This window comes from Syngnathus scovelli, chromosome 11 (assembly GCF_024217435.2).
Source record: "Syngnathus scovelli strain Florida chromosome 11, RoL_Ssco_1.2, whole genome shotgun sequence".
Lineage (NCBI taxonomy): Eukaryota > Metazoa > Chordata > Actinopteri > Syngnathiformes > Syngnathidae > Syngnathus > Syngnathus scovelli.
Genome location: NC_090857.1, coordinates 1,777,097 through 1,797,010, shown reverse-complemented (window position 1 = coordinate 1,797,010; position 19,914 = coordinate 1,777,097). Strand labels below are relative to the sequence as shown.

Below are 19,914 nucleotides of genomic sequence, written 5' to 3'. Positions count from 1 at the left end.
CTTCGGCTTGCCTCCCAATCACTTCTGGGCCGTTTCATCAAAAGCTCTTCTGTGGCGCGAGACCACGTGGCCATGACTTCACTCCCCATGACCCTGCTGATGGTTCACTGGTTGGCATTCCATTTGACATTTTTAAATACTACCAACAACAAGACTTTTCCCCATCATTGTCAAAACTATTTTCATTCCTGCCTTCAAAACACCAACTATTTATTGTTCGTCTTATCTAGAACACCCCCAAACATCTAGAAGAAGTCTGAAAAAGGAAGTGCACCTAAATGATGCATGAAATGACTGTCGCATACAACGTAGCCGAAGTGCAAGCATCAAATACGATTCGTTGGTGCATGACCGCTGATTTCTTCCAGGGTCAAGCTGTCGAAATCTATCACATCGGTGCGTGTTATGCTAGGAGTATGTTTACAGAGTCCTTGAGATGTCGAAATGACATGTCAATTCCTGGTGGACCTTATAAAGTCCCAGTAAAAAGTCCCACTCAGGACTGAAATTGAAATACGGGTACAACGGGGTGACTCAGCATAATTTGTTTTTTTTGCCATTTAATGGAAACTTGAATATATTATTTATAACCTCATCAGACTTAGCAAAATGCCAGTTAACTGCAACAATGGCCATTCTATAAAGTTCTTGGCAAAGACAAGAGGTTGTAGACGAGCGAGAGAGAGACGTGCGTGGCATAAAGACGAGCAAGAAAGTCAACGAGAACAAGAGAGGGCAAGGAAATAAAAGTCATTACACACTTACAAAGGTCTGCATTTGGATTTTTGTGGGCTTGGCTGCACCCAAAGAGTGTTCCTTGTGAGAAAGTGCAAGCACAAAAGCTCATTGCAAACATTTCTCCCAAGACACTCCCAGAAATGCATTTATAATGTACACGCTTTACACAACTGTGAGAAATCACATTTGGCTGAAGTCCACTTTAAAAACCTAACCGCAATGTCAAAAATCATGGAGATGACCGGCTGATATTCACAGTGGAAAATGTATAGCGGCTAATTGGAAAAGAGGTTCCATGTTTGAAAACAGATGTGCAGAAAAGGTCGTACGATTGACAGATAAGGCCTAAAGGCTTCCACGTGGTAAACATTATCTGTCGTGTGTGGTTAGGATCTTTTGTTGCTTTCCAGCCATGTGACCAACCCGACACTCGGGTCCGTGGACGCAGCATTCCAGTAAATCCAGTTATTCCGTTAGGTAATCTAAAGCCTGTGGTTAGACATCAATATTTTGATCATGATCGTCCAGTCATCTCTAGCGAAGAGGGACAAAGCATCTAAAGGAGCTACAATTCCTGGAGAAAAGAAAAGGCAAAATGTGGGAGGGATGGTTCGGGATCCATTTGGTTTAATCTGACAGTAAGGCGTGATTGACGAGGACTCAAACAGTTGCAATACTTAACACTCTAATGAATGTTTTCCTGGGGTGATGCGACCGCTGCCGTCCAGCTGCGGCCGCCGTAATCGGCACGCCGTTGCTTTCCCTCGTCGGGGAGGCTGTGTGTGTTGAGCAAAGCTCATCTGAAGTCACAGTGAGAGGCCAATTGGACACCTCAGCGCCCCACTGTTTGAGCTTGGGTGGAGGAGGGGTGGCGGACAAAATGGGGAGATGGGATGAGGGGGTGTCAGATGACCGCTTTAAGAAGAGATGGTCAGCTTTTACCAACTGTTGTCTAGGAGTGTGGGATTTTTTTTTTTACAAGTCATTTAACATACTTTCACCAGTGCTTCCAGATGTGTTAGAGCATGAGAAAATGTATTTTCACTTAAGTGTGGAATATTTAAACAGATCCTGCGGTGTCTTCACTCATGCTACTGTCCGCCTTTTGTTGACTGCTGCTAGCTTCGGGCGAAAGAAATGAATAAATGCAATCAGCATAACACAGAGTCGCATCTTTGTTTCCAACGTGATATTGTGCTCAGCAGTCGGTCTCCATAAGCCTGTTAAAGAGCGGAGCGTCCCGGCCGGCCTTTTGTCAACAGTCACCTTTCATTGTGTGTTGGATTACTGCCCCCATCCAGCGGGGTTCACACGTCTGCCTGGCACTGATTTTCTACATCGCTAAACAAACAAACAAAAAAAAATCCCCATATGTAGAGCACTTTTAATGTCTAAACATAAAAGGTATTTGAGGAATTTTGAACTTTTCTTAAACACTCAGATTCCTAATTTGAGTTTATGTAGCTCACGCACAACATCTGCCTTGCTTCATGGGAAGGGGCGTGGCCGGAGAGGAAGGGTTAAAGAAACCAGCAGGAAGACGGCGGGTGCAGGGCTGGGCCTCAACAAGGGAGGGAGGGAGGGAGGGCTGTATAAAAGTGACAGAACACAAGTGGTGCTTTATCCATCCTGCTCCGGGTAAGAGGAAACCTTAAACCGCTGCTGAGCCAGCTTTACTTCTATTTTTCCCTCCATTTTTCACCAGCGCCGTCAGACCCTGTGCACATGGCAGCAGCATCTCCTAAGAGAGCAGGCCCACCCTCCAGCATGCTGGCCTTGGCATTCCTCCTCGTCATGATCGGTGAGTAATAAAATTCAATGTTACAAAGTGGAAAAAAAGTTTGTTCAACAAGTTCAGCTGAGTGGGGGGTGGAGAAGTTTGAATGGTCTTCTAGTTTGAATCCAGGATTTAACCCTACGATCTTTCTCATCCCTGGAATGCAAATCCTGATGATGTACAGTTTGCTTTGATTTAAAAAAAAAAAAAAAACTTTTTGGGGGTAATGGCTTTTTTGAGCCTCAAGTTGTGGTGCGCCAAGGCAAACAAAGAGATCATCCCAGCCATCATTGTGGGATCTCAAGTGAGACATTCAAGTTGACTGATGGAGTTGAACTATCTGGAAAATTGGATCAGCTCGCGTGCTCAAGTTCAACTGAAGGAATTATATAAAAGTTGTTCCTAGTCGACGTAACGGCAGCTTCATTTATTTTCCTCTGCAACATCTTCGGGTGACCTCATGCTCAGTTTCGTCACCAATCCTTACACAATGAATTTTGGCCATTCATCTTTTTTTTTTTTTCCCTAAAGCTACTTCTAATTCATCTAAATTCACAGAGTGCCTCCTACTTTCCCAAAGCCTCCACCAAATAAGGAAATAAACACCTTTTAAGTTTCTCTGTAATCAAAACCCTTTCCTCAAGTGGAGCTCCAGCCAGGCAATTTAAACTCCACTTCTCTCATCAATCATAAGATGAAAGAGCTGGAGGGTCGCCCATGAATAAAATGCAACAAAGCCAAGTTTAAATCAGTCTTTCATATCAAATTGGAGCTAAGAGCAAACTAAACCTCCTGTGTTGTGGCCTTACATTAATCACACATGAGATGACTTAATTCAAAGCAGGTGTCTTCAACAGCTCATGAGCTCATCCACATAGAGAAGCGTTGAAAAGAAAAAAAAAAAATACCGAGATAAATGGCCCAGGCATCAAATATCATCGAAATGGAAACTCCTCAAGTGTTGCTTTACATTTGAAGCAAACATCTGCTTCCTGACCTGGATTCAAATAACCAAGTGAATTGTTGTGTCAATTTGGGCAACTGGAGCTGGGCTGCATTTTATGTCAGCAAGAAACACTTAGCTGAGATTTATAAGCCTTCCAAAGTGGAATGGTGACCGGGACAAATGGAGAGAGAGAGAGAATTTTGGTAACATAATGAACAGGCCCTCATGGGAAAACTCCTGCGGTAAAAAAAAAACATTCAGGCTTCTTGTGGAAAAATGGGGACATAAGTCAAGGATATTTCTCGTGTTTGGATAGACCACCTAACATATTTCACCACAACACAATATAAGGTTTGTGTGCACTGTGAAGTGGTTTTAGGGCGGCTCTTCAGTCCGGCAGCGGACCCAGCCCAAGGTTCCTGCCAAGCGAGGAGCATGTAATTATGTTCATCATTGTTTGTATAGCCGCTATAGAAGTAGGAAATGTAGTCAAATAGGCAATATAGCATCAGGGTCATTCAGCGACTTCCCAGTCAAGTACATATTGAGAACTGTTTGTAAAACATGGACAAAATTATTCTAAAAGCAAATTTTTTTTTAGACTTTTCATTGTTCCCAAAATATCTTAACTTTACCTTTCCACTTTTTTCTCTAGATCTCCTGTTGATTGGTCGCTTTAATTGTCAATTCCATGTTAGAATGGAAATGTTATTGGGAAGACGAGCGCTAAATTAAGATTATTATCTTGACAGAGCAGAAAATTCATGCTGAGTTTACATTTAATGTCAGCATCATGCATAGTAATGCATTTAAGTGCACTTAAATCACTGACCAGTTCCTGTACTTGATGGAGCTATTGCTTTCCTGTTTACATAACCAACAGTGGAACATAACCATGTTAGGTGTTTAGCAGTCGAGCAGTCTTTAAATTCCCAAAGTCAATCCCGTACAAGTTGAATTTGTTTCGGTGAGCACGCTCGTAAATCCAAACCTTTGTATCGGATGATATCCTACTCATTGTTGAACGTTTACATACAACTATTTGGTACACTATCCAGAGAAACATCTACTGTCCCCAAAATGTACAATGGGAGCTGAACTGATGGAAAAGATTATTTTAATCAAACTAATCCATGCTTTAAAGTTGTAAACATGGACGGCAATGTTAACCGCTTAAAACACAGCTTCAAAATCTTTACACACACTAAGTGCACTCACTCCAGGAGTCTTAATGGCTTGTTAGAGGAAACACCAGCCCTAATAGTTACCTTTCTGAAAATGCAGTAGCTCTCAAATTCCTTCATAGTATGCAATCAATACATCCGCGGAGGCAGGCCCATCCCTCAAACTTTTACCTGCACACAATCGAAGCCAACTTGCAACAATTCAAAGGCAAATGTGAGCGTGTCGACTGCAAAGGGGGATGGTGAGGTCCCACAGCCAATTGAAAGCAGATGTCACGTTTCCTGATTGTGGCCCTCAAAAGCAGGCACGGCACTTTTGATAAGCGCCTCTCGGGGTCGGCGGGGCAGCAGCGGGTGAAATACGCGCCGCGTCTACCAACCTGATTGAAACCATGAAAGCCCGTTGTTTTTCTGCCAAGGGGAGAGAACGGGACGGCCATCAATCGCTCTGACAGAAATGAAGGGGAAGGGAGGGGGTGGGGGTATTCGGCAGAGCCAAGATACTAGGGGTCAGCAGCCTGTTGTTTCAAAGAGGGTAGAGTTGCATTTCACCCAAAGGGGCGAGGCACTGGTGTCACATTCCTCCACATGCTCTTAACTCTACGACTTTAGAGGAACGGGATATGAAATAACATTGACTTATTTAATTAATAGGTGTCAAAAGGTATTTTAGATGTTTTGATGAAGTTGTTCAGTGAACTGAACTTCATGAACTGAAGAGTAAAGAGAGAGGGAGGTGTCTTTAAAAGATGGACATCAGCTCCACTCACACAACTTGCCATGCTGAATAAAATGGAAGACAGCATGGCGTCACCAAATGTTACGCTGATTAGTAAAGGCTACCACGGGGTAAATTTACGTCTTTGTGAAGACGGAAGCTTTGATGTATACAAGGACGGTGTTGTCCCTTTTGTTACGAGTAATCTCGTTGGAAAGGTCAAGTTTTTGACCAATGGTGACCCACAGTCAAGCACAGAGTGACGATTTGAAGCAACTATATTAGGCTATCCGTCACGTCTTTAAGCGGAGCTAAATCAGGACGGGGCATGGCATTCGTACGTATAGCATGAAGAAAACATCTGATGGGAACAGAGAGGTCTTTATTGAAATGGTCACAGTGAGTCACAACGGCTTCACTGTTGATAATAAGCTTTCAAATCGCCATGCAATTACATTTTAGTCGCAGTTGGAAAACCTAAATGGTAGAAATTTTAGAAAAAGAGGAGGGCTTTGTGCCATTCGTCACAATTAAGATTAGGAGAAATTTTGGAATGTTGTTGGTCCAGTGGAGAATGCAGATGCCACATTATTTGGGCATAAGATGATGTAAATGGGAAGAAGCCATGTTTAATAGCAAAGAAAGGTAAGGCGAGTTCTTGCTAACCGTGGGAAATATTTTGCTCCTTATTTGTCCCGGCCAGGGAAATAAAGAACACATGTAGTGAGAGGAGATGGTTATGGTCTGGCTCTTGACACGTTCCTCTCCCGAATGTGGGAGGTGTGTATGTCTCACCTCAGAAGGATGCCTGGGATTAGCAGTGCGTGACTGGGAGAGGGCGAGCAGTTAGCGAGGGGAGTGGAGCCGGCAGACTTCGAGCCGACCGCATTCCTCCATCCCCGGTCCCGAGAGATGGGGAAAGGGGGGTCTTTTGGGGTGGGATATATATACAGACCACTCCAGTCCCCTTTCTGGTGGGAAAATTGGAAATGGAGTGATGAAGTCAACGCAAGGGGTCAAGGCTAATTACCATCATGTTTCAGGAGGGACGCAAAAGTGATGATCACAAATGTTCATCGTAGAGAAATGGCAGCGGGGCAGGGGCCACTGGATTACGTTTGAAGTGGAGTGAAATGGAAACTCTGTGGTAGATCATTTTGGGTCGCACGTCAAACTCCTATTTGTCCGGATGTCTGAAAAATGTTTCCCACGGGGAATCATTGAAATAGTTGAAACATCAAACCTCATAACTCTACGCATGATTGCCATTCTTAAAAGAAGTTAGCCACTATTAAATGTGAAACCTGGAAATTAACTTATAAATTATAAATACAAAACTTTGACAAGTTTGATAACTATGGTGGAGTCTACTTCATGTACCTTCTTAGAATGCGGTTCTTCTAATTATGGTGTCACCGAAATAAAAATTGGCGAGGGTTTGTGCACGGCCGGAATGTTAATTTTTTCATCAGGGTGCGTTCAAGGTCGCAGACGGTCTCAAAGACAGTCACCAGACATTCGCCAACAGTTTTAATGGTTGTCATCAGTATTTCCTGTTGCAAAGAACGTGACAACTTCATTCATTTAAATTACATTTTGTGCAACATTGTACTAATTTTTTTTTTTTTTATGAGAAGTCGCTTCTGCAACAAAGGGTGCGGTCATGTTTAGCAAGACCGTCGAGTCAAAGAATATTTCAGACATGAATCACAATTGTGGCTCTGTCTCAAAATATGCACAAGAAAGCAAGGTTCTGTTGGGGTTCAAGGGTCACTCGCAATAATAAGTCAAAATGATTTTCTAACACCGCTAAGGGACGTGCCGTGCCCCACAGGTCTGCTCCAGCTCCACCGCAAAGAGGGAGCCGTGACGGCTCTAAAAACAACACATCTTAGCTTCTCACCACTCTGCCACTTGACTGAGTCACGTTTGTGTAAAAAAAACCCTCCAATTTATGCTCTAGCCATTTCCAACCTCATCCTTTTTCTGCTAAATTAAACAAGCGGACCACCCAGAGACAAAGAAGGATGGCAGCTGTAGACGACAGCCTACAGACCAAGGTTATAAAAAGTCAGGAGCTGACCGTCAGGTCATGTACTAGGTTTTGTAGAAACCACCAAATATTATGGACAACGTCACCAAAATCAACAACTTAAGTTCTCACCTATTACCGTGCCTTGTCACTCCCGCTTGCAACACACGGATTTAATCTGGTGAGCCGTGCCACCTGGAAGAAGTTTCCAAAGTACGCGATGGGGAGTATACGTTCCGTGCACATACGTTTTTTAAATCAATCCTTCCTGCAGTAGATGCCCTCACCCCTTTGGAGGAGATTGGTGAATGTCTACTCCATTTGGTCATATTGTACCTGAACTGAGCAGCCAAGTAAAAAAACAAAAACAAAAGGTGAAAACTTTAGAAGGACAAGTATGTTTGAAACCATATTTCCCCTATGCACATACATATAATGAGCAGCTGTCATGGACAGTTGCGAACAGAGAGCATGCCAAAGGGCCTCTGTGAACATTATTGGCCGCTGCACCTGCTCACACAAAAAAATGCAGCGTGGCACCTGCTTGTCACATTCGTTTAGCAAATGAAGCAAGTGGCAGACGTGTGGCAGTTGGCACATCACCAAATGTTGTCTTCTATAAGTGACTATCTTTAGTTCTTCTTACAAAAATAGAGTGAATGGGGGAAAAATCTTTCTATTTACATTGTGAACAAAACTTTACAATCACGGCAACCCTAGATTGGAAGTAAACAGATCAAATGGGTAAAAATGTTTACCTATTTGTCTTTGCAGATGTAAACTATATCACCGGGATTTATGATGGAGAAAAAAAAAAATCATCATCTACCTAATTGCAATGTCTGAAGTTTGTGAAAGCAAAGCCAAAATTGAAATGAAAGCCGCATGTGAATAAAGCTGCAAACAATACGACAATTTGCAAAACTAACATAGCCAGACAGCAAGCGAGTGAGCTAGAGCGTAATGAGATCTGCAGAGTTGATGCATGATGGGAATGTTTGGGAAGTGAGGTCATGATGGTGGCGTTTTGGCAGGGCGCCGCAAATTTGGGCAGCAGGAATGCCGCCATCCGTGTATCGGTTCGATTGCCGGACCCTCCTCGCTTGCGATTTGATCGGTCACGCCAAACAAAAGGCCTCAGCTCGCTGTCCGTACAGGGTGGAGTCCCGAAAAGATAAAACAAATATCGCGGTGGAAAGTCACATCGAAGAAATAACACACTAAAACTCACTTTTACAGTTTTAGATTATGAGGGAAAGACCGGAAAATGACATAATGACCAGCTCATAACTCAAAACAGTTGGGAAAGTATTCATGGGTGGTTTAAGGCATCATCAAACGATTACCATCCATCGGTAAATGAGAAGCCTGATTAACTATGAGTACATGTCAAAAGTCCTGAATCAACAGATTAATGCAAAAGTGCTTCACGGTTTTTGACGTTTTTCATCCAAGTTAGCTTTGGCATGGGGAAAAAAAAATTCAACCTACGCCGCAGATAGAAGCACGCCAAGACTAAACAGAGCTCCGGCGTGGTTGACAGAACGCGTCACTGCGCTCTCTTTTGGCATGTAGTGCGCCACTACAATAATAAATATTTCTCGTACTTTGGCACGAGTCCATCGCGTCGCCTCTGGCGTGTTCAGATTTTCCTGGGAAGCTCTCAACATCTATCCCAGTGGGAGGTGAGCGCATTCGGTTGGCAGGGCCATGTCTTGTGATGAGGGAAGGTTTATTTACCAAGGGCTGCAGCGAAGACCTTTTTTTACTCGCCGCTCATTGATTTAAGATCTCGTTGGGAGATCAGATACTCTTGTGGCTGTACAGTAAGTGCTTCATTGCATGCCATCCGGCCTTCTCAGCCAAGGAATGCAAAGCATGAAGCGTATAATCACTTTCCCCCACCTCTATTAGCGAAGATTACCGAGTTAGCGTACATTTAAACGGTCAATTCTGTTATTGTGGCTGGAGGTAACTCGATTCTCGCGGCAATGTGAATGCATTACTGTCCACCTTCTACCACGTGAGGATTCAAAATGACTTCTTTACAGCTGGGGTGAGAGCACAAGATGACATTGTCACTGAGGCAGCGTTTACCCTGGCCGAAGAAGAATACATCAGAGGAGATATGATTCCATTGACAACTGAAGCACCAGGTAAGAAGGAATTCCTTCCCGGAATTAACTCGAGGTCAATAATTATAATAAGGCAGCCGGATTTCTCATCTTGTTTGGATACTTTTCTGGCTTTTACTTGGGTACTTAGACATTTACAGGTTAATAAAAATGACTGATGGCTGTTTCCTAAGACAACTTTAACCACTAGTGCTGCATTTCTGGAAAGTCCACTTTTGAGAAAACTCGGGGTCGATATAGTACCGACAGCATACCCTAAACGTTTCCACTTAACTCCTTCCTCAGAGACTCTGACTCCTCTTGATTGATTGTCTCGCTTCCTCAGACAATCAAGCGTTTGACGTCGTGATGGAAACCCAACACACCGACGTACAGACGACAATGGCTCCGTTTACCAAACAGACGAGACCGGACAGCGAGGGAGAGGACACACCCGCGGCGGTCGAAGACACAGACAAAAGCGGTCAAGTCAGCGTAGACGTGTACGCGGACGAACCCCAAATCCAGGAAAAATGGACTGTCGAACCAGCACCACCGAGAGGTGACGGCCCGGACAACATTCCCGATGTGAGATGTCTTCACTGGACAAATCTTTGTGAGTTTTACTGGAGCAAAATCTTAAGGACTTACCTTTGGATTGAACCCTGTAGGGCGACGTGATGTGCGTAAGCAAGGAGGAAGTCCAGGATAAAAATGCCGTCAATCTGAAACTCATCCAGTCTTCCACCTGTGTAAGTAAAACCAGTACAATTAGGATTGAATGATCAATTTATGAAATGATTCACCATGAATCACTCCTGTACCTTTTCGATCAGTTCAAAAAGAATCTTTGATTTTGATCATCTTGCAGAAAAACACAAAGATGAAGATTCAAAGCGTCCGGGAAGAGTTATGTGGCGAAGACTGCAAACTGCTGATCTACCAGGAGGACAATACGGATCAGATCCTTGTAGCTGGACAGTATGTTGAAGGTCAGACACGGGAGTAATGATGTTGATACATACACACGGGTACTTTGGATGGCCATCAATGGAATCATGAGTGGGGCTGGATTATAACTCAAGACGTGCCTCTCCTATTTTGCAGAAGACATAAAAGCCTGGGTTAACAAGTTCAACAATGACAACATAAAGGACAAGGTAGGGAAAGAGACAGAAAGATACTTAAATGATATTTTATTAATTATTGCTTACTTTTTTTTTTTTGTCTGAGCAGACTGGTGTGAAGGAGGCGGTTCCTCACTGGAGGAAGAACTCTAAATTGGTGCTGGTTTCCCTGTTGCTCAGTGGCCTGCTGCTGGCTGCTCTGCTGGTCGCCGGTTATTACTTTAAGACCCACCGCAAGAATTCCAAAGGAGTCCGGCTGGTGAGTGAATAAAATGACAGACATTAAAAAAAAAAAAATAGAGACATGAAAACAGGAAATCAAGAACAGACACAGTGGCATTCCATTTTAGGTGGAAATACCAAGAACCGCTGGTCACTTTTATTGGCATGATAATAAGTTCTGGTGTGTCGATATGCAGGAGCCAGTAGCAATCCATTTTTTTTAATGTAACAATAATGAATAACTCTTAATTACTAATCTTGTCTAAATATAATGTCTATCTATCTATCTATCTATCTATCTATCTATCTATCTATCTATCTATCTATCTATCTATCTATCTATCTATCTATCTATCTATCTATCTATCTATCTATCTATCTATCTATCTATCTATCTATCTATCTATCTGAATTAAAAAAATACAACTTACCATTACACTGAACGTAGTTGTTGTAAATACTGGAAGCTTCTGCATGTTTTCCTTCAACGAGCCAGTCTCATCTTCTGTTCCATAGCCCGGCGTGTCGTAAAATGGGCCATTGGCACCGAACTCCAAAAATGAAGCATTTCTCAGTTTCACTCTTTCTATTTCACTTGCAAGTATTTTAGATTATGAATTACATTCTCACTGGCAAAGGCATCCTTGACTGACTCTCAACTCAAACCGCAAGTTTTTTTCTTTTACCACAAAAGCTACACATGGTTTCAGTTCCATTTCTAAGCTAGCGCATGACATCATCCTTTCGAGTTACAGCACAGGGGTACGCCCATGACAGTGTTTTGATGGAACAGCTATTGTTCAAGGTCTCAGTTACTCCACGTTGCACAGCTCTGTCCCGAGTATCACGTCTGGAGATCTTATAGCCTGCACTCCTCTTCAGAAGTGAATGCCATCAGAGTTAGTATGACAGTCGTGCTCTCGATGACCTCCCGACGGACACGTTCATCACGCAGCTGACACCCATAAAATTCATTTAGAGAGAATGCGTTTGTTTACTTTGGGGTTTACGCCTGCATGAGCAAATCCATTCTCACTTCGCACGTTCTTGCCTGATTCCACATTCTATTTGAACAGGAACATTAAACATGTTTGTGTTAGCTTGACGCTCACACTGTAAAATAAATAAAATAATTACAATAAAAAATAAACAATTTGCTGTGTGCTTTCAACAGGCTGAATCTTACCAGGTGGATGAGGAGAACCAGGCCAACACCCTGGTGTCCGTCGCCCCCCTGCCCCAGGAGCCCGTCGACAAGCCCGCCGTCGCTAACGGGGAATCTCCACCAGAAAATGGAACCAATCCCGCCCCAACCACCAACGGGCACTCTGCCTCAGGCCCGACCGCGGAGGCTGACACAGAGATGTGAACCTTCCCCCCGATGTTCAACCACTGGTTCATTCTACCCACATTCCCTCTGTCTGCTGCCTTGAAGGCTTTCCACACATTGGAGAGACAAATCTGAGCAACCCCCACGCAGAACAATGACATCAGCGAGGTTCATAATGACATTAATGACAATGCCTGTAATGTGAAACGTTTGGAATTCCGGGCCTGCCAAGAGGAGCCTGAATAGGACGTATTTGGGACTAAAAGTGATCAGCAGTGGCCTGTCTTGGATTTGTCAGTACTTCTTACCTTTAGTTTTGTAGAGTCAGCCGAATACAAATCAGTTCTGTTGATCCTTAACATGAATCTTCTTTTTTGGCAAGCAAAGGTCCAGTAAAGCTACATAGACAAGGTTTTATATTCTTGTAAAAAGGTTTGAAACTTACCGTTTTTTTTTTTTTAATGTGGTACTTCTCCGTTAATCTTTTTATGGCTTCCCGACCTGCTCATAAGCTTATAAAAGTGTACCACTTGCACTGCAGCAGGTATTAAATGGGATCCAATAATCTTTACCAAACTGGGACTTAGCTACCAGTATACTTGGGCCAATTTGATAAATGTTGCAAAAATAATATGCTGTGTTAGCATTCAATATAAAAACCAAAGCTCTGTCGCAGCCTGCATGATCCATTTGGATTTAATGAAGAGATAAAGACAATTCATACAAAAAAAATAATTGGCAAAAGTATGTTTGACCATTTGTGTTTGCATGTTGACTTTTTGATGTGACATGAGTGTGCAGCTTTTTTGTTTTATATTCAGAATAAAGTGAAAAAGCACAAACTATAGAGTTAGCTGTCAATCATATCAGAGTGCAACATGTTTTTAGCTCTTCTTTTGCTGTATCTGAAAGTAGATTTATCACTGTCTCTTCACAACCTCGTACTTTTTTTTCTACTTTAAGCTGCGAGGTACATGTGGAGGCCATGCATACCAATAATAGGGACAAATTTGATCATTTGATCTTCACAGTTTTGTGCTTGGGGAGTCAAATTGAGGCTGCGGCCTTCCTTTGTGACTTTTATTCTTAGATTTTGGAGTATGTTCTACCCTGTGCTTACATGATTGTTCTGCAGGTAGGCTATTTTATCTCCTGCATTGCAAAAACCTGCATGTTGAGTTGATTGAAGACTATAAATTGTTCTTGGGTGCAAATGCAAGTGTGAAAGGATGTTTTTCTAAATAAAACCAGCCAAGAGCCCGCTGGAAGGCTTTACTCACCCGGTGAATCACAAATCCACCAGTTGGAATCTCTTTTGGGAAGTTTTCCAACCGCAACTCACTAGCAAAAAACATACAGAGATAGTTGTACATGACAAATATAAAATAATTTTACTTAATGTAGTGAAATAGTACACAAACATGTATGTGCACATGTTTACACAGAGAACAGTTTTAGCCTAATTTAATCAGCATGGGGATTTTAACAGTTTAGTAGCGTGCAATTAAAAGGATTTCTCATTCAACTAAGATTTATATCAAAATTGTTTGTAAAATGCACGAGGGCCTACCTTATGCAGGTGCACACTTGAATGACGTAGTTAAGTTTTCATGCCAATTTAGATTAATTTGAATGCAAACAATGACGTCTCAGCTCAAGGTTTATTTGATGAAGTCTGTGCAGAGGAGGTGAGGGCACGTGATAAAGACGCCAATTCTTCTTTTACAAGCATAATTTAAACTGGATATTTATATTGAGAGTTGGGCCCAGCTTGCCCGTGCACCACCTGAGCAATTCACAACTGAGGCGGAACTGATAATCGAACGCTTGTGTAGCCGGAACCTATACAGTATCGCACCGTGCTCACCTTTAAGCCATCCGGCCGGCTCACCTGATGACAGTATTGTTATTAAAATTATTGTACAATATTACGTGGTTAAACTAAAATAAACGACCAACAGAAGCCGAGTCAATCAGCTATTTTGCTTTGAGAAGACAAAACTTTATTCTGATGATCAACACTTCCACAGGCATAGAAGATTACGACGGCCAATGTTGACAGTAGTGTTATGGCGTCACTTCCCTGGGTACAATCTAATTTAATTCAAACAAAAAAATATCGACAGTTTTTTGTGAAGATGAAAAAAATGTGCAGTTCAGTTTATTTGATACTTTTGTTTGGAGTTGAAATGTATAGTTGTAAACACTTTAAAATGACTAACACTAAAAACCGTAAACAGCAGCTGGCAATGATTTTTCTATTACACAACAGAAGGAAACACAACAGTGTTTAAATCACCTCGTAAAAGCTAACAGGATGGGTCGGAATTCGAGTAAATGAGTTTTCCTTCAATCTTGAGTATTATACCGCCGCTTTGTGGAAGAAATATACCATTGCATTCAAGATACAAAAATAAGGCATCTGAAGACATACAGTATGGCCATAGGAATGGCTACCATTAAATGTGTCGCTGTGTCAAAAACTGTACCTTTAAGATTATTTGGGTTTCAAAATGTCCATGACGTAATGCTGTCGTCATTGACATTTCCCTTCATTCGCTACTTTGTTAAATTATGTAAAAGAAGCGAGGCTGTGAGCACGACAAAGAGAAGCGTTTTACGGTAAAAAAAAACTCGGACTAGGAACCACGTGATGAGAGTGATGTTTGTAAATATGCGTCAGCCACATGTGATTCCTGGGATGACGTAGGTGTTTCGTGGAGCTCTGGACCAATCGGCGTCCGGGGGAGTGTCTGTAGGTTGGTCCGGTGGTGTTTGCGCTATGGAAAATCGTTACTGTGGGATACGCCGCAGATAAACGTGCGCTCGTGGGGCAGACTGTGGCGGCGAAGGGGGACAACCGTGGCAGGCCGAGCCCTCACGGAGGAGCGGTTGGACCAACGACACCTCAGCGGCTTTGGAGGGGAACAATCTCCGCGATAAACACGTAAGTTAAGAACGTTATCGCGAGCAGAGAGCGTCGTCGCGCTGCGTAATCTTGCGTCGAGAATACCACTAAAAGTAGTTCCTAATGGTTGCGCGAAGTGCTCCTAATAAAAGCCCGACGGTGCTGCTAAGTGCTCAATCTGTGATTTCAAATCAAAAGAAAAACCTCCGTCGTCGTCATAACACAGATGCGACGAGGAGTGACAGTGCGCTCCTTCAAAACAAGGTTTGGCCTTCAACTTGACAACAGGTAAATGAAACTGCGTCAGAAGAGGAGCTTCGCTTGAGATCCGGTGGGAATTTCCGCCAAGAGAACGGAACGGAGAAACAACACGTCAACTTGTGCACGCAACTCGGTGTCAAAACTTGATTTGGGGCTTTTCAGGGAGGATGAGAGCGATGTAAACAAAACGCGTGGAGGCAAAGCCAGGAATAGGATGCTGCGCAAGAGATGGGCAGTGCGTAATCACGCAGTGGAAGAGTACCGTGTTACGCAGTTCGCACTTGACAATGGCACACCAAACGAATCAACACGCTCCCTTTTCACTTGTAACAAACTAATTAACATTTCTTTGATACCAAGTCTTACTATTTGACGGCTAAACTGAGTGGACGTCACCGGTGACGCAGCTCGCGTCGCGTTTCACTTGACAACATTTTGCTGCGTCAAAAAACAACAACATTGTGCTGCGTCACGAACTATCAGGAGGTCAACAATAATCTGGCCTCTTTTAAGTGCGCACTTGATATGATTAAAGTTGTTGCGCCTCAGAAGCTCAGGGGGGCGCTGCTGAGTCGCACGCGGCCCTTCTTCCTTCCAGAAGGATGCTGCTGGCATTTGATTGCGTAGATAAATAAACAGACGGAGGCAGAACGCATGCAGATGCTTCCACTCAGAACGTATGAATCAGTGCCAGTGAATGTTTTTGAGGGGGCGGTGAATCATATTCTTTGGAAGTCACCAGCCACAAAATCCTTTGGACCATTTTAGACAGACGCCACTGCAAAAAATACTATGATAAAGGTACATGGGGATGGGTTTAATTTGTACCCATTTTTGGAATTAGCAATACAGCTATATGACTGTATAGCACTATAGCAGGTGCCTATCCCTAATTGACGTACTGGTCATCAGTTAATGATTTAAAAGAAAAAATGATACAGTAAGTAGGGTATTAGATCATCTGAAGCTCAGGGGGGCACTGCTGAGTCGCCCTTCGGCCTCCTCCTTCCAGAAGGATGCTGCTGGCGTTTGATTGCGTAGATAAATAAACAGGGAGACAGTTGTGGAACCTCGAAGTTTGGCACAGGGTCATAGTTTTCACATTTGCTTGGTGTATGTTTAAGAGTCACAAATTATTTTCTTTGAGGATGGTCCACTTCAGTCCCAAGCGGCGAGACTAAGGTGCCTAAAAGCGGCCATGACTCAGTCTTCCTGATTGATATTTTTGTTAAAAATACCACCAAATGTAATGTATACAACATGCATTGGGAGGCCACACTTGAATCCATATTATACAATGTCGACTTGCCTTGGTAGGTGCTGCTGTTTTGGTTAGCAACAGAGTCAAACGCTATTTGTGTTACTTTAGTGCCTGTGTGTAAATGAGAGCATCTCTAAACTTAGGTCGACCAGTTACTACCAGACAAAGTAGGCATTGAGTAAATGGCTAATCGTGACATAACAGGGTTGGCGGTATTTTCACTGAAGCCATTTCAATTAATCCGCCTCCTCACCTTTGTGACACAACAAACCTGTTGACACGTAGGCCCTTCCAGCTGATCATAGTCCAGGGAGGTGTGCTTGCTCACCTGCCCCTGACCCGTGTCGAGATTAAAAGGACTTCCTCAAGGGTTGGGAGTTCTGGGATCATTCAAGACAAACAGGAAGTTAATGACTAGTAATAGTTAATAGTCTTTTTTTAGGGCCGTAAATGCTGTGTCATCTGTAGTCCAAATGTCCTTTCCGAGGCTGAGCAGTGCAACAAGTGACCCACTTTTGCGGATAAGAGAAGCGTGACCTCAATAGTTATTTTGCCACTCTCTTTGAAGGGAGGGGCCCAGCCTCTCAGGCCAAATTAACAACCAGCGCATTGGCTAAGACTCGTTTTCAGTGGCGGGCCGGAGGGACGAGAGCATGAAAAATAAAAACATTTGCAACAAGCCCAATCTATTCTGATAAGATGTTGAAAGCCACCTGGAAATCATTTGGGGATGTTGTCCACTTTTGCCTCGAGGCGGGAGCTGAGATTAGCGCTGTATTTCCACGATTACAGTGTCTAGTTCATAATTGAAAAGCAGGTACAAGTGCTCACACGGGCTTCGGTGTATTCACTCACCATTTATTGTTTAGGAAAGGGGGTCGGGAACCAGCTTATGGATGATCGGATAATATTTGATAACACTGCAGTTGATGATACATGATCTTTTCATCTTGACATTAACACGGAATGTCAAAATAATGCTTTAAAAAAAATGATCTAGCCAAGAGGGCATACTTTCTTGCTCTCTCTATTGTCTCAACATTGTCATCAAACCACACCGGAGGTGGCCATCTTGCTTTTAACCCATAACTCATAGGATGTCAAGCGACAACTTGGGCCCGGTGAACTCATTGGCGCAAACCTTTTCGATGCGAAAAAAACATTTAGCCCGATGAGTTTGCCTCTCTCACGCCCGATAAATTAGGCCCTCTAATCTGTAATCGGATTAACCACCTACTCTGTTTATACGTGCGCAACCACATGAGCATGCAAGCATTAGGTGTCGTCACCAATTCAGATGTGCCTCACTTGGGCCGACGATGCCTTTAATTAATTGTGACTCGTTAGCATTGACTGTCCATCCCGAATCCGGGCCGGCCACCGCCACAGGGAGGCCAGGACATAAATTGTCAGCGAAACTAAACAACAGTTGTTTTAGAAGCTGAAGCACAAGGGAGTGAGGATTAGCCCCAGTCAAAATTGTCCCCGAAAGACACACTGAGGTTTTTTGGATTAGTTGCTTTGTCATAGTCAGCGGAGAGGACTGCAAGGCAAATGGAATCGTATACTCGGCTTTGAATCAAAGCAAACTTTGGATTGTGCGCAGAAGGTGCAAAAGGAACCTGATGTGGGCTTGTACAGTATAGTGTTTATGTTCAAAGTTAGCTGTGCTTCATCTGGATGCAGTTCTACTCACATGTGCCACTTTCAGAAGTTGCGCAGTCTTTCCGTGTCTGACCCACTTTAGATGGAACAGCGGGACTCAAACAAGAGGTTGTCAACCCTGCAAAAAAGGTTTAATTAAATAATTGTACAATCCTACTGCCTGTACGCACAAATGTATTAAAAAAAACAAGAATGATTTAAAATAGTTTTTTATTTGAGCTATCAGCGCAACAAAATAATCAAATGTTTGGCGGTGTTATTTTTGATTGAATCTCATAATCCAGTCCAATGCGATGCTTGCAAAAATTGCAAAAATCAAGATAAACAATGTTCCAGGGTAACAATGATTTTGGAAAAAAAAAAAAAGACTAATCTTGTTTGTGTTGCAGATGGCGGGCCTCAGGCACACGCAGACTTTTGAGGCTTCCTCCCCAGGGAACCGGTTTCAGATGGTGTGTTAGAGTGTAAAGTCCCATCTAGCACCATTTGAAATCGGTGTTCTTGAGCAGGAACACACTTCGGGGGTGGGGGGCATGGACAGCAAAGGCGCCTCATCAGCCTCACCAAGGTTGACCGTTTTCCTCTGGTGTTCAGAGTTGCCATCATGTCTAGCACCATTTGAAATCGGTTACAATGTGGAGGGAAGCTCAACGCAGCTTTGTTGATGTGCTACCTTACAAGGCCAACAGGTGGCAGCCTTGTGACATCATCGCGGCTGCTCAATGGTACACTTCATTTACACATTTTTATTTAAGTATTTTTCTTGTTTTACTCAGCTGTGGTCAAATGTATGTGAACTTTTTAGGCTCACACTTTTATTCACTTAATTAAATATTTCAAATGTCAACCTGAAATATGACGGATTTTTGCAAGTTGACAGACAATTCTATGAAAGGGGAGACTAGAATCAAGAATTGATTAAAAACATGTTTTGTCATACTATTAGGGGGAGTACTGTCACTAGATATTTGTATTCAAGCATGAGTGCTGTTATTTTTGTAAAATGTGACATAAATAAAAGTAGTCCTTAAAATAATTATGAAATGATATCCAATGACACTTGCTTGACCCTTATGCCTCTTTTTATCTATGCGATGGTGTTTATATTTTACAGTCCTATCTATGCTAGTAAGCCTGTTATTCTAGAGAATGATTAATTCATTTTAAAATAATACTCAACACTTAATGACGTAAGTGTCAAACTCTGCACAACAGTGTTGATTCATTGCTGATGAACCTCTGGAGAGTTATATTTTTAGACAACTTGTAAAAATAGGGAACGATGATGGATGATGCAGTGGTACTTTTAAGTTACAGCTCTGTCTTCACACTCCCGTGAATCATTTTCCCCCGAACTGACTCCTCCCTTGCAGATTCACTCCTTACTCTCGCCCAAACATGGCCCACATTCAGAGATCCGTCACAGCTTCATATCCAATTTTCTGGCTTGCCTTCACTCTCCTCCTAATCGTACCGATACCCATGTCAAGCAATGCAGGATACATACAGTAGACCGAGAGAGGAATATCCAGCTCCACCTCTCATGTAGGCTTTGCTTGTATGATAAAACCCTGGCAGGAGGTTGAAGTTGATATATTGTTGCAAAATCAACATGAAACCAGCTCACCTCA

General features: G+C 42.9%; 2 protein-coding genes and 1 long non-coding RNA gene across 5 annotated transcripts in view; 2 read left to right on the top strand and 1 right to left on the bottom strand.

The window, feature by feature from the left end:
• The window catches only part of LOC125977544 (olfactory receptor class A-like protein 1), a 93,765-nt gene extending 78,882 nt beyond the window's left edge, over positions 1-14,883 (bottom strand). Inside the window, exons 1-2 of one of the 3 annotated variants that reach the window (XM_049734131.2) lie at positions 14,678-14,883; positions 13,469-13,529 (exon numbers count right to left, since the gene is read on the bottom strand). The gene's annotated coding sequence lies outside the window, so the exon portion shown is untranslated. The other 2 variants (XM_049734129.2, XM_049734130.2) reach the window with 2 other exon arrangements.
• Positions 2,349-13,468, top strand: si:ch211-286o17.1 (hematopoietic progenitor cell antigen CD34). The gene is made up of 8 exons (XM_049734125.2): positions 2,349-2,539; positions 9,447-9,551; positions 9,856-10,097; positions 10,181-10,261; positions 10,381-10,501; positions 10,617-10,669; positions 10,746-10,895; positions 12,033-13,468. The coding sequence occupies exons 1-8, from the start codon at positions 2,464-2,466 to the stop codon at positions 12,225-12,227; spliced, it is 1,023 nt and encodes a 340-aa protein (XP_049590082.1). The 5' UTR covers positions 2,349-2,463; the 3' UTR covers positions 12,228-13,468.
• A 109-nt stretch (positions 14,884-14,992) lies between the features above and the next one.
• Positions 14,993-19,319, top strand: LOC125977546 (uncharacterized). Its single transcript, XR_007484668.1, has 2 exons — positions 14,993-15,135; positions 18,673-19,319. It is a non-coding gene; the product is annotated as an uncharacterized lncRNA (long non-coding RNA).
• The last annotated feature ends 595 nt before the right edge of the window (positions 19,320-19,914 follow it).

Excerpts from the sequence above, each read along its gene's own strand:
- si:ch211-286o17.1 (XM_049734125.2), top strand. The coding sequence starts at position 2,464 with ATGGCAGCAGCATCTCCTAAGAGAGCAGGCCCACCCTCCAGCATGCTG. Across the intron at positions 2,540-9,446 it reads ATTCCTCCTCGTCATGATCG|CTGGGGTGAGAGCACAAGAT; the intron begins GTGAGTAATAAA and ends ACTTCTTTACAG. Across the intron at positions 10,502-10,616 it reads AGCTGGACAGTATGTTGAAG|AAGACATAAAAGCCTGGGTT; the intron begins GTCAGACACGGG and ends CCTATTTTGCAG.